We start from the raw sequence: 13,156 nt of genomic DNA, 5'->3' as shown, positions 1-13,156 counted from the left end.
CCCTCTTTTACTGATGAACCAACTCCAGCAAATTCAGGTCACACGGCTGGTTTGTGCCAGAACCACACCACAGTGCAGGTGCTGTTGACCCAAGGCCTGTGTTTCTAACCTCTGCCCTGTGCTGCCTGCCACGAACCCATGAACAAGGCCTCCCTCCAGGAGGGCGTTTCAGTCTCAAACGGGGAAATGAGGCGCATACATACCTAGATAAAATGAAGCAATGTGTGATACAGACCTGAAATGTGGAAGATTGGGAAATAGTAGAGTACAATAAAGTACTGAATGTTGGAATATGATAAAATACTGAAGGTCATAACTGTAAAGGAATTTAGAAGAAAATGGAAGGCTGCAAACTGCATTTGCCTAATTCTGAAATATATGTATACCATCGTTTGCTTCCTCTACATCATACTTCTCTCTCTCTCTCTCTTTTGAAATGGTGTATTTATTTTTAATTTAAAAATTTTTTTCTTCTAGACTTTTTGAGGGGGGATATAATTAGGTTTATCGATTTAGTTTTTAATGGAGGTACTGGGGATTGAACCCAGGACCTTGTGCATGCTAAGCACACGCTCTACCACTGAGTTCTACCCTCCCCACATACATGTTCTATAATTTAAAAGCACACAAACAGGTACTGTGATTATGATTTATTTTCCTTTCTTAGACTGTATTACTTGAAGCTCTGTATGTTTTCTGCAGTATTCATGACGTGAGATGTGTCCACCCAGGATCAACATGTCACCACATGGGAGTCTCTTGATAAACTGTTTAACCATCTAATCTTTCGTTGTTGCAGGTGACATGGCTGTATGGTATACAACTCACAGGTTTACTCCTGGTCTGCATTCTTCAGTTTTTTAATTCCATGATTCTTGGGTCATTACTTATCAGCTTTAACTTTTCAGTATTAATTGCAAGAAAACTTCAGGTGGGACTTTTTTTTTTTTTAATGTTGTGTTTGTTTGGACCTTGTTTTCATAAAGCATACAAAGGAAAATTTATGACTAAATCCCCACTAAAAAGCACTAGGAGCGTTATTTGCTTTTTTTTTTTTTTGTGAAGTGCATGGTATAGCATTTGTTTTCAAGCATTCTGATGTGTCTTCCCTTTGTTCTGACATTATTTCTTAGAAAATTGGAATCTTAATTCAAGTCAGAATTAGCCAAAGATGCTTATTTGATTGCCTCCAGTTTAAAGTTGAAATAACAGAAAAATTTTGAACCTTTTTTCATGTGTGAATTTCAGAGTGAGAAGACCCCGTTGCTTATGGGAATGTGTCCTCCACAGCCTCTCAAGCTGGGGGACACCTTGTCATTTGAAGTAGTGACACCACTCTTTCCTCCATCTTCCATAGCATATTACTGATTTTAAGTGAATTAAAATTAACTCTGTCTTGAGAATTTTGAGATTCCAAATAAATACCTTTAGAAAGAATGAGACATTTCCTAGAATAACGTGTTTGACATTGACCTGATCTTTTGGCTTTATTATGTAACTGAAGTTTCTTAAATTTACATAGGATTTAAGAGTTAGTTGTTTTTCCTTAGTAATGTTGCAAAGCCAGCTTTAATCTCCTAAGCATATGAGGAACTTTCTATCAAATATCTGTTTTGTTTTCCACTTTGGGAAGAATAAATCCTTTTTCTTATTAGTCTCTTGAGTGAGAGCTGCTATGGACAAATCTTCACAAAGATTTTAAGAAAGAAGGTTTTAGTTGACTGTTGTAAACTATAATTTTCATTCATCCTTTTAGCCTTAATTAAAAATAAACATTACTCATATTTGAACTTTTTAGATATTGTTATATTTGATAGTCTGTAGTTATCTGAGGGTTATAAAAAAACTGTTATATATCAAACAGCACAATTTATTTTTCAATAGGTCTTTTATTTAATGAGTTATATAGTCCATGATACATGAATCAGTGGATAAATGATCAAAAGGTTTGTTCAGTTATTATATCCTGAGTACCTTCTAAGTGGCCGACTCCATACTCTGTTGCAGAAGTCTTTAAAAAAAAAAAAAAGACCCATGGGGAGGGTAATAGCTCAGTGGTAGAGCACGTGCTTAGCATGCACGTGGTCCTGGGTTCAATCCCCAGTACTTCCGTTTAAAAAAAAACAAAGACTAGGACACATTTCCTCATCATATGGACCTTATTATTAAGCAGGTCATTTACCATTAGAAAATGACAAATATTAAGACAGTGTAACTTCATGAAAATTAGGTTGTATTTTCCGTGTGTGTTGCATGGCTAAGTGTTTTAAATCCTAGGCAATCTCATTTTACATGTTTATGAAGTTTTATTAAAATTTAAAAATTAAAACTCAACTCTTTTAATTTCTAGAAAAATCTGAAAACTGGAAGCTTCCTTAATAGGCTTGGGAAACTGCTGTTACATTTATTTGTGGTTTTATGTTTGACACTTTTTCTCAATAACATTATTAAGGTAGGTTAATAAAATGACATTTAATTTAACATTACTAAGGAGTTACCAGTTTTACTTTAAACAGGCTCAATTTTAAAGTTTCAGTAACAGGATTATTTTCTTAATTTTAGTCCTTGATTTCTATTCATTCTTAAACATAGTCTACTTTGAACTCACCTTTTGAGTTACTGAACTTTTTAAAAACTTGAAAAGCATTGAAAATTTCTCCAAATTTAAAAAATTCTAATTTTTAGAGAGAGGTTTCTGTACTGTGGTACTAAAAGAAAGATGTCGTGATTTTTATTGGGTTCAGTTAATAAATAAACTGGCTTTACTAAGACACCTGCCACGTACGTGACAGACTCCTCCTCAGCAGGAGAGTGGCAGTGCCCTCTTCCTGACTGTTGACCGTCAGAGAAGAGAGACTGTTCACCCAACCAGCCACATTCAGTACCTCTACTCCAAGCCCTTGTCACCATGTTCTTAAATATAGTTCAGTACTTTAAAGCTGATTTGCGCAGATTAATCAGCATTTCCAAAGATGGGCTAAAAGATACGCAGTTCATCCGCGTCCCCACTCTGCATGCTCACTTATCTGCCTGGATTAAGCCAGTAGAAAGCTACATGCCTGGACCACTGTTTTTTTTGACTCCCCAAAGGATAACGTCTGTTGAATTCCACTTGATGTTCTGCCAGCAACCTACAATGAGAAGAATTAGAAAAAATAGTCTGTGAGACTGCTCGCTGTTTTTACTGTACCCATGGGGAAAATTTCTCTTGAGTCTCACTTCTAGGACTGTTAGGATCTCTTCTGAGCAACTGGTTTGTTTTAGTCTTATGACCCTGTGAGTAACATAAATGCTTTTAAATTTCCCTCTTTGCATTTTCTGCTAGAATGCGTAAGCCCAGATTTGTGGCTCATCTCTAGTGAATATATTTTGTGTACTAACCTCAGTTCTGGATTAATCTTATTTTCTTTTCTAGATTCATTTTTCTTCACCCATTTATGTTAGATGGATTTTTATAAGCCGTAAATTAAAATTATACTCACTAATGATAAACACTGGCATTTGTCTTTTCACCCCTTGAGGGTTACTGTAGTGTCTTGAATTGTCTTTGTGTGACTGAGTCTTACATCAGTTGTATCTGCAGACACAAAAACCCCAAAGCCAAATAAGCCTCGTGGGCTGTATTCCTTTTTGAAGTTTCAGATTGTGATATTGTCAATTTTCTGATCTGAAAAATTGTACTCACTGGGCTTCAGCCATCTCCCCTCTCCCTGAAACCAAAGAACTTCATCTTTTGTCTATTTTACATATTGAACTTGTGCCTAGATTTTGTTTGCAAAAATGGTTCTGCTGAGAAAAAAAAAGAAAAAAGGAATGGAGGGAGCTTGAAAATCCCTTCTTTAGAATTCCTCAGTTCTAAGGATTAGTATGAACATTTACTAATTTTACACACACACACACACACACACAGAGTCCTATGAAATGGGACACTGAATATGTATATTCAACAGGAAATTATCAGAAAACCATGCATAAGGAACTAACAGCAATTTTCATTTTCTCCCTCCCCGATAGAAAATTCTTAACCTCAAGTCAGACGAACACATATTTAAATTTCTGAAGGCAAAATTTGGGTTTGGAGCAACAAGGTATGACTGAATTTAAAGTCTGTGTTTGCTTTTTATATTAAATCAGCAGGGTCTTTAAAATGTAAGTTATCAATTATAAATTTCAGGCTTATTTTGAGGAAAAATTTGAGGTTTACTTGTATTGAATTTAATACTCTGCTTTCCTTTTGTTTCCTAGAGATTTTGATGCAAACCTGTATCTGTGTGAAGAAGCATTTGGCCTTCTGCCTTTTAATACATTTGAAAGGCTTTCAGATACTCTGCTTTTTTATGCTTACATATTTGTTCTGTCCATCACAGTGATTGCAGCATTAGCTGTTGCCTTCCATAATCTCAGGTATGGCATATTTCAGAAATCTAATTCTATGCTTTAATGAACTTGTTCTATGTTGCAGAAAAATTGCTCAGTTGAAAATCAAAATGTCAGATTCAGAATAGAGTACAGTCAGTTTAAAGGGGGAGCATATAGAGTTTAGAAGGGACTGTACTCTCAGTAGTTAAGGACGGAGTCATTAAGAGACAGCAGAAAGCAGTGGATGCAGTGCACACAGGTTTGTGTTGAAGTCCTGTTTTGCACACTTGGGAACGAAGCGATCTTTGAGTCAGTTACATAACTCTCAGTATTTCCATTTCCCTTTGTGTGGAATGAGAGTACTAAGAGTACATACTCTACAGGGTTTTGTGAAAAATAAGTTAAAACAGCATAAAGTATTTAAAATAGAGCCTCATACACAGAGTATTTTGCAGATTTAGCTGGCATTGGCTGTTGTTGTTGTTGTTATTATTATTATTATTGACTCATGGTCTCTAGTTTGTTCCAATTATTAATTTCCTTTGTTTTTCTACCTTCCTTTTTCCAGCTGCCTTTTCTGTTTCTTACAAAATATCGAGTTAATCATTGTTTTGTTGTATCTTGTTTAAAGGCTTATAAAGTTGGAACAGACCATAATTATTAGTATCCACTAAAGGTCTTAAGTATTAGTTGACAGTTTTTTAAAACTTAGCATGTCTACTGATCTGCTTAAAAGGAAAAGTCAGGGAGAATGAAGACTTTTTAAAAACTTGTAGAACACCTACCTATCAAGTTGATGGAGATTTTTGCATTTACTATCCGTGTTAAATTGAAAGAAAATTAAGTGTAAGAAGTTGAAGCTACTGTCATTTGTGAAAACTTAATGAAGCTCAGAAGGAAACCCTTTTTCTGTGTAGTTACCTTGCCAATTAAGGTGCTGGTGAGCTGTGATTCACAGCCACCAGAGAGCTGTGCTGGGGAAGTCATTACCGTGAGCCCAGATCAGTTGAGGTGTTTTATGATTATTAAGAATGAAGCAACACTGAACCATGAAAATATTTCACTGACTATAAACTATTTTAGTATCTTTCAGAAGTGTTCTTTTTATACCTAGCCCAAGATAAAATTTAGCCCTGTGAAAATAGATGGAAATTATTCTAGACAATGTAATTTAATATTCCAGACACGTGAAGTGTCGACAGGACTCTAGACTGCACGCAGAGCCAGACGTTCAGCTGGCCTGCAGTATTGTGAGACTGTCTGCCGTGCTCGGTGTGAATCTATGAGCCGTCTCTGGAAGTTGGTTTGGTATATGATTATAGATAAAGATTTTAGAGCGTTCTCATCTACCAGGTAGGGACATTCGGATTTTATTAGAGGAAAAGCACTACATTAATTACAGTAACTTAAGAATTATAATATCTTAACTTCGAAGTAATTTGAAGGATATTTTATCAGTGCTGAGTATTTGAAGTATTTCTACCTTGTAGTACTAGGAAGGATGGTACATTATTAAGTTTATACAGCACACCTGCGTTGGTGTGTAGGCTACAGCTGAAAGGGGCACACTGTTCTATACTCATGAGATTAGCAGAGTTTTCCAGCTCAGCTGGGGGACCAGAGGAGGTACTGTAGAGTTCCCCCAGGTATCAGCAGGAGGAGAGCATGTGTCCTTGTGGGGAGTAATCTTTTACTCCCAGTAGAGGCCAGTTCGGGTTGTAATATATAATGTTTAAGTAAACACGATCACTAGTGGTGAAAATTATCATAGAGTATCATTTTAATTTTCTAATGTATCTGGGGTGGTGGAAAGAGGATTTCCAGGCTATAATAGTTCTCTAGTTACATAGACGCATCATACATACCCAGGTCTACTGAACTTGTATGAAGGTTAAGTGGGGCCTTTATAAAAGTAGTATTTTTATCCTAAGCTGGCAGCCCTTACTGTTGTTTCCTCTTTCCCTTGACAACAAATTGTGCAAATCTGAACCCACTCATCCATCCCAACATCACTCAGGTGGAGACAACCAGACAGTATGTGCTTCCTTTGTGGTGCAATATAGAGTATATCACATCCTCACGAAGGATACTTGCCAAAATAAATGAACAGGACGCTAATAGTTAACCTCTAGATCCAATCACAAGTCTATAAGAAACCTGGGAATAGTGAAATGTATTAAATGCCACCGCGAGGAGATGATCAGCCAAATCCAGAAAGTGGGAATTGTTACAGGACAAATGATGCATTTTCTTCAAGAAGTAAATGGCCTTAAAAGTGGGAGGGGGAGTACTGTTATTGACTGAAAAATAAACAGACATTATGAAATGCAGTATGAAAGCTTTGGATCTTGATTCAAAGAAACCACCTGAAAAAAGCAACTGCAAAAAACAAACAAAAAGACGAACTGGGTGTTAGACGATGTTAAAGAATTATTGTTAATTTTATGGGTGCAGTCATTTTAATGTAGCCATATTTGATAAAGAAGCATGTTAGAACATAATGACATACTGGTAGGGTAAAAATGTGATCACTGGTTCATAAAGGAGTTGAATTCCAAGTTTACGGATACATTTTTACTTTTCCTTATTTGTAAAAACTTGAAAAGTACTAGTAACTCCTAAAACCTCTCTGAAGATCTTGCAGTTTCATTGATTCCAAAAGGATATATATTTTTTGCTATCTCTTATAATTTAAAGGATTGTAGGGCTTTAAGGTTTTCCTTAAAATGAAATCTGTTCAATTTTAGTTACTCTAATTATTAGTGTATTTATATATTGATACTTTTAGCCTCATAAACAAATTCAAAATTGATCAGAGCTGATTCACTTCATTTTAGGGAAATAATACATTTCTAAATATATGAAGGCATAAATTTCTTGCATTTTCTTCTTTAAAAAAGATTTAACTAAATTAAAATTAGGTATCTAGCTCTGATTTTGTGTATGTGCTGTTTTATCCAGTGATTCTACAAATCAGCAATCCATGGGTAAAGTGGGAAAGTACACGATCGGCCTGAAACCAGAAACTGCCTACAACTTAATACACACCATTCTGTTTGGATTCTTGGCACTGAGTACAATGAGGTATTTTTTTCTTATCTGTCTGTTTATGTTTTTATTTGACCACTCTTCACCTGACATAATTTTGCAATATCATTTGGAAAGTGACAGTGATCTTCATTAATGATTATGGTTCCCACAAACATGTCCTTATTTATTCCTCCCAGTACAAAATACTATTTATAACCAATTTTTTCCTAGTTACCAATGTTCCTCTATTTTTAACTCACATGGTAGTTCTCAAAAGGCGAGTAACTAACCCCTTGGCAGATGTTTTCTGCGTAGTTTTAGTAAGACTTTACTATCCCAAATAATACAGCTGCCTTTACAGCTGTCTCAGCCTCCAGGTCCCCGCACGGCTAGCACTGTTCACCTTTGCCTGTTTCTGTTTTTACAGAATGAAGTACCTCTGGACATCACACATGTGTGTGTTTGCATCATTTGGCTTATGCAGCCCTGAAATATGGGAGTTACTTCTGAAGCTGATCCATCTTTATAACCCAAAGAGGGTCAGTGCTGTCCCTTTTTCCATTTCATTTTTATGACTTAGTATTTCCTTCATATCGATTCTGGTGTTTTTTTCTTCTTTTTTTCAGTAGTTGCCCATACATCAGTCTGATAAAATGGATACTAAAACTTAGAGCTAAAAATAGGTAATTGATATATTATAGTTTTAAGAGGAATTATCTTTAAATAATTTTATTTTTAATTTTAGCTTTATTTTCTAAATCATTTTTCCCAGACCATAAGTTAGTAGGTATGTTCATTATACAGAATTTGGAAATACTGAAAAGCACAAAAAGAAAAATTAAAAATCACCAGTAATCCCATTATCCAGAGTTATTGCTATTATTGTTATCATTTATTATAATAATATATAATACAAATGTTATTATTAATGTTTATGGTGATGATTAATAGCCCACAGGTGCGATTCTGGGTTGTTCTGCCCTGTAATTTCACTAGGTGGCAACTGGTAGAAGCTACTGTCTTATGAACAATTGTGACCCTTATACTGACTCAGTTGTTTTGCACGTCCGAAACTTGTGCTCCATTAAATTACACTTATGTTGTTTAAAAAAAAAAAAAAGTCTCGTGTTTACAAAGCAAAAATGTATAGCAAAAGTATTCCTAATTCTTATAATCTAATGTCTTTCTTATATAGATATGTATAATGCGATACTCAATACCAATATTAATACTGCTGTATCTGTGCTGTAAGGTAAGACTGATTTTCCTCATTTTTGTCTTTTATCTGTTTAGCAGAATAATTGCTTTGACCCAGTGTGCTCTGTGTATCACTGGCAGGATAGAGTGGTTTGCAGAGGTTATAAATGTCTCCTTATGGCACATGGCACTGATAAGAACAGTGATGTTTCCCAAAATATTATTTAACAAGGAAGAACATAGCAAAAACTACTACAGTTTACTCATTCTCATTAATTTTGGTTTTGACTTACTATTGAGCTGATGTAAATTCTGAAAACAAAGATGTTTTCAAACATATTTTGAAGTGAGTGAAGAAGAAAATTTAGTTTCCTGTTACCTATTTTTTATAGAGCAAGCTCTTAAAATGCATATTTAACCTACATATTTTATTAGATGCTTAAAATCATCTTTGTAAGAGGGCTGGGCACACATAAATAAATACAGTCTAAGATTAGCCTTATCTGTCCTTCAGTTTCAATCGAAAATAATGAAATTCTTCATATTCTCAGTTGACTAATTTCTGAAGCAGCGATAACTGTGCATCAATTCTGAGAACCCTTCATACGAGACAGTGAGTCTTTTATCACATCTTTGAGATTTAGAGGTTTGAATTGTCACCTGGGCAGGTAGCTGGGATTGTTTTATCCAACTGAGCTCTCACCCTCTCTCTGTAAAAAAAAAGTTGACATATATTTTAAGTTTAGATTTTTTTTTCCTTCAAAAAAAATCTAATGTTTTACGTTAGAACAGCAGATTTCAAACTCTGCTGTGGACAGCCCGATTGGGAAGGGCGGCTGAAGGGGTGGGGGACTCACACACAGAGAGGGTCAGCTGCGGCAGCTCAGCTTTTGCTTTTATTTGCTTACGTTGTCCTGTAAGACTTTATTTGAAGCGAAGGTTTTAGGCTAAAAGAAATGTTTGATAATCACTGTGTTGGACAATTCTGTTGTAAATATTTCAAAAACTTATGTTCGGTCATGTTCCTTCCCATCTGAACGTTTGTTGTTGCGGGCAGACCGCGGTGCTAACTCCCAGGTACTGGAAAACACAGAAGCAGGTCGTTTCTGCCACTGCGCCTCTGCAAATTTTATTCCTCTAATGTAAATAAGTGAAACTTCTTAAAAATGTCCGGAAAGCAACAACTAAGGATTAAGCAGAGTTTATGTTAATGATGAATGGGTAGCTTTATATTTACTCATTGATTCTGAGGCATAAAACAGCCTCCTCACAGGAAAGACGCAGCTCATCACCGTTCCCGTCTGACCACTGAAGACGCACACACACCAGAGCGGTCTTTTCCCACGGACTCTGTGTTGAGTCCGTGGCTGAGTTCTTTATGCCTCAGCTATTTATTATTTATTTGAAGTTTTGTTGATTACTTTTTAAAGCTACTTGAGGACTTAAGTCTCTTGTTCTTGATAAAACTGAGGAAGCACATCATAGAAGGAATAAACAAGCAGCATCAGCATCAGCTGGGAACTTGTTAGAAATGCAGACGTTTGGTCCCCCTCCGGACCTAGTGAATCAGCTCTGGGAGTGGGGCGCGGTGATCTGTGCTCTCACCAGCCCTCCAGGTGGTGCTAATGCTCCACCAAACTGGAGACACCTGTGCGCAGAACAGGGCTTGTCAGCAGCGGCACTACTGACATTTTGGCCAGATAGTTTTTTGTCACGGGCTGTCTGTGCATTGTAGAGTGCTTAACGGCATCCTTAACTTCTACCCACGAGGTGCCAGTAGCACCAACGTCCAGGTGTGACAATCAAAAATACTTCTAGACATTGTAAAATGTCCCCTTGCGGGTGGGGCAGAATCCTTTCCCCCACCCGCCTTGAGAACCGGTGCTATAGAAGGACCATTCGTAGCACTGAAGAAGCTGTCATTTCCTCAGGAAATCTTGGTAGATGTTCCCGAAGTATGAGTTAGTGATAATTCTGAAGAATCCTTCTGAAGACAGGTGGCCTCGCCTCTCTCAGAATTGGACTTTAGGAGAAATTCTAATGTATCCAGCTTTCACTTAATAAAATAGTTTAGATATTTCAGCTTCTCAAAACTTGTAAAGTACATCACAAAGAAAATAAAGATCCTACGTATTTTAGGGGTTACCCTGAAACTGAATATGTTTTTCAGCTATTCAACAGATGTATCTGTAATTTGAATGCACACTTCAAAGACTGATTTAAGTTTTACATAGCATTTGTAATGAGGATTTCAAATTTTAGTGTTCACAATACCCATTTTGCTGTATGTCTCTTTAGGATAGTTCTGTTTAAAAGGGAAAAGTATATGCTAGTCTCCAGTCTAAAATCAAGGGTTTAATAAAATTATTGCCCTCATGTCGATTAACTTATTTGTAGACCTTAAATCTCATATAAACTACTGCTGATCATTTAGGAACAGCATTTAGTAAAACTTCAGCATTTGTTTTCACATTGTTTAAGGAGTTTACCATATGATTGTGTGACTGGATTTTAACATTTGCAGAAATAACAACAGCAGCTTTCAAACTAGAAAATAATGTCCATTGGATTCACGGATTTCAAAATACGTTTTACACCAAAATAACTAAAACCTTTCATTTAAAAAATGGAATTCTATTACCAAAATTAATACAATAATGGATATTTGAACTCTTACAGAGGTTTCATTTGATCAGTCATTTTTATTACACCTCTTCTGAAACGTAGCACTCGTAGTGCTGACGCCCGATTTTCCATCACCAGCAATCTTCCTGATTTACCCACCCAGGAAGCAAGACGTGAATGAGAAGTGAGACTGGCCAAAGATGAGGTGACGAGATAAGAGAGCGATGGGGCTAAAAAACACAGCCACAGACCAGTCAGGTGCCACTTGGGTTCTAGTTAGTGGTTCTTAAAGAAAATGATTCTGTTTTCAACGTTAATGAAGCAGAGCTGCGTTGTCAGTGTGGGCTTCTATTCCAACGTAGGAAATGAGTTCTGTAGTTCACCTTAGGGTGTATTGAGATGATAAGTCTTCTTAGCCAACTGCCATTTGATAAAACAATTAACATTTAATTAATTGTTGGATTAAGCAGACAAGTTATATTAGAAAAGTGGTGGGCTCGGAGCATAACTGTTACATTATACCTGCATAACTTAAGTGACTCAGGCTTTGTAGGAGGCACCAGTGGCAATAAATATCATATTCAGATGTGCTAGATTTTGCTGGAGAGTCTTAACTTTCAAATATTCTTCTCTCTCATTGCACCTGTAATTGTATTAGTATTTATCAAACCATCTGCCCAGATTCCTAGTACGAACAATATAGTCAGGGTCACACGATGAGATGGGGGCTGGATTTAGAGTCAGGTTTTAAGCTGTGGCCCTGCCACTTTGGCCTGATCAAGTCAGGTTCTCTCTCTGAGCCGAGATCTCCACACGAGTGAAATGAAAAATAAACAGCCACAGTGATGGTGCCTTCCATGTCCCCTTGTCCCTGGGTAACTGTGAGGACAAAATGAGATCCCGTAGTCCAGAGCATTTCTGCAGCTCTGAAACGGCGCTGTCTTCTGCAGGGTACGTCCTCCACGTGAAGATAGATTCCGTGAAGTTAGTCTCCTTGCTCTCATGTCCTGTGGGCTTTCTCGTGGTTGCTCTTCCTGTCATATCCAAACTAATGTTTCACTAGGTGTTAACACCCACACAACAGCATTTTTATTAGTGTAAAATAAAAGCTCATTTAAAAAGGTTGACAACACCTCTGGTCCTAATTAGCTCCTGCTCAAAATAATTTGGGGCACTTTTTCAGACTTCATGTGGAAGGGTTGACCCCAGAGGTGAAGTAGCTCGAATATTCTAGTTGCCATGTTTCTTTAGTTCCCAAGTTCTATGCAGTCTCTGCTTTTGCACTTTAATCTTAGCGATAGTTGAGGGTGTGGGGGTGGATTTTGGTTTTGTTTTGTGTTGTTTTTAATTTCAGTTCTGGCCAGGAATGATGGAGGAACTCTCCGAGTTGAGAGAATTCTATGACCCAGATACAGTGGAGCTGATGAACTGGATTAAGTAAGAGGATTTTTTTTTTTTACCTTTAAAATTTAAAGTGCCTTTTAAGAATCACTGTGGACCTCATTTGGCTTCTTGTTTTTTGGGGGTTTTTTTCCTGAATGTAATTGTGAAGATACATTCATTCTCAAGTTTTTCTTTAAAATTCTGTATTTGAAGATAATTTCTTTGCATTCAAGAAATATTCTCTCAAACCACAATCCCATGAAGAAAGGAAAATAAATAGCAGTATGGAGAGGGAAACAGAATTGGAGGGTGCATCTCAAACCAGTGAGAGCAAATGGAAATAAAGTTTTATGTTCTCTGCCAATTTTATCTTTATCATTTCTTTCATTTTAACACCATTCAAATTTTCTGTTAATACCGACCTATAAAGTATTCTTTCCTTGTTAATCGTTTTAAAATTATACTTTAAACTACAGTTAATTAGCTCAGTGCAGATTTCATTTTAACTAATCATACTGCCCAAGCTTAGGCCTAGAGAAAATACAAAACACGAAACTAGAGC

General features: G+C 36.5%; 1 protein-coding gene across 4 annotated transcripts in view; it reads left to right on the top strand.

Annotated features, from left to right (window-relative positions):
• DPY19L3 (dpy-19 like C-mannosyltransferase 3) overlaps nt 1-13,156 on the top strand; it is a 75,584-nt gene that overhangs the window by 47,524 nt on the left and 14,904 nt on the right. For all 4 annotated transcript variants that reach the window (XM_072967279.1, XM_072967277.1, XM_072967278.1 and 1 more), the window contains 8 exons: nt 800-931; nt 2,351-2,452; nt 4,015-4,088; nt 4,246-4,404; nt 7,321-7,443; nt 7,817-7,928; nt 8,585-8,641; nt 12,566-12,648. In XM_072967279.1, coding sequence (XP_072823380.1) covers nt 800-931; nt 2,351-2,452; nt 4,015-4,088; nt 4,246-4,404; nt 7,321-7,443; nt 7,817-7,928; nt 8,585-8,641; nt 12,566-12,648 — 842 coding nt within the window. The remainder of the gene's footprint in view (nt 1-799; nt 932-2,350; nt 2,453-4,014; nt 4,089-4,245; nt 4,405-7,320; nt 7,444-7,816; nt 7,929-8,584; nt 8,642-12,565; nt 12,649-13,156) is intronic.

This window comes from Vicugna pacos, chromosome 9, assembly GCF_048564905.1.
Source record: "Vicugna pacos chromosome 9, VicPac4, whole genome shotgun sequence".
Taxonomy (NCBI): domain Eukaryota; kingdom Metazoa; phylum Chordata; class Mammalia; order Artiodactyla; family Camelidae; genus Vicugna; species Vicugna pacos.
Note: the sequence above shows the minus strand (reverse complement) of the source record. Positions and strands in the feature narration are given on the sequence as shown.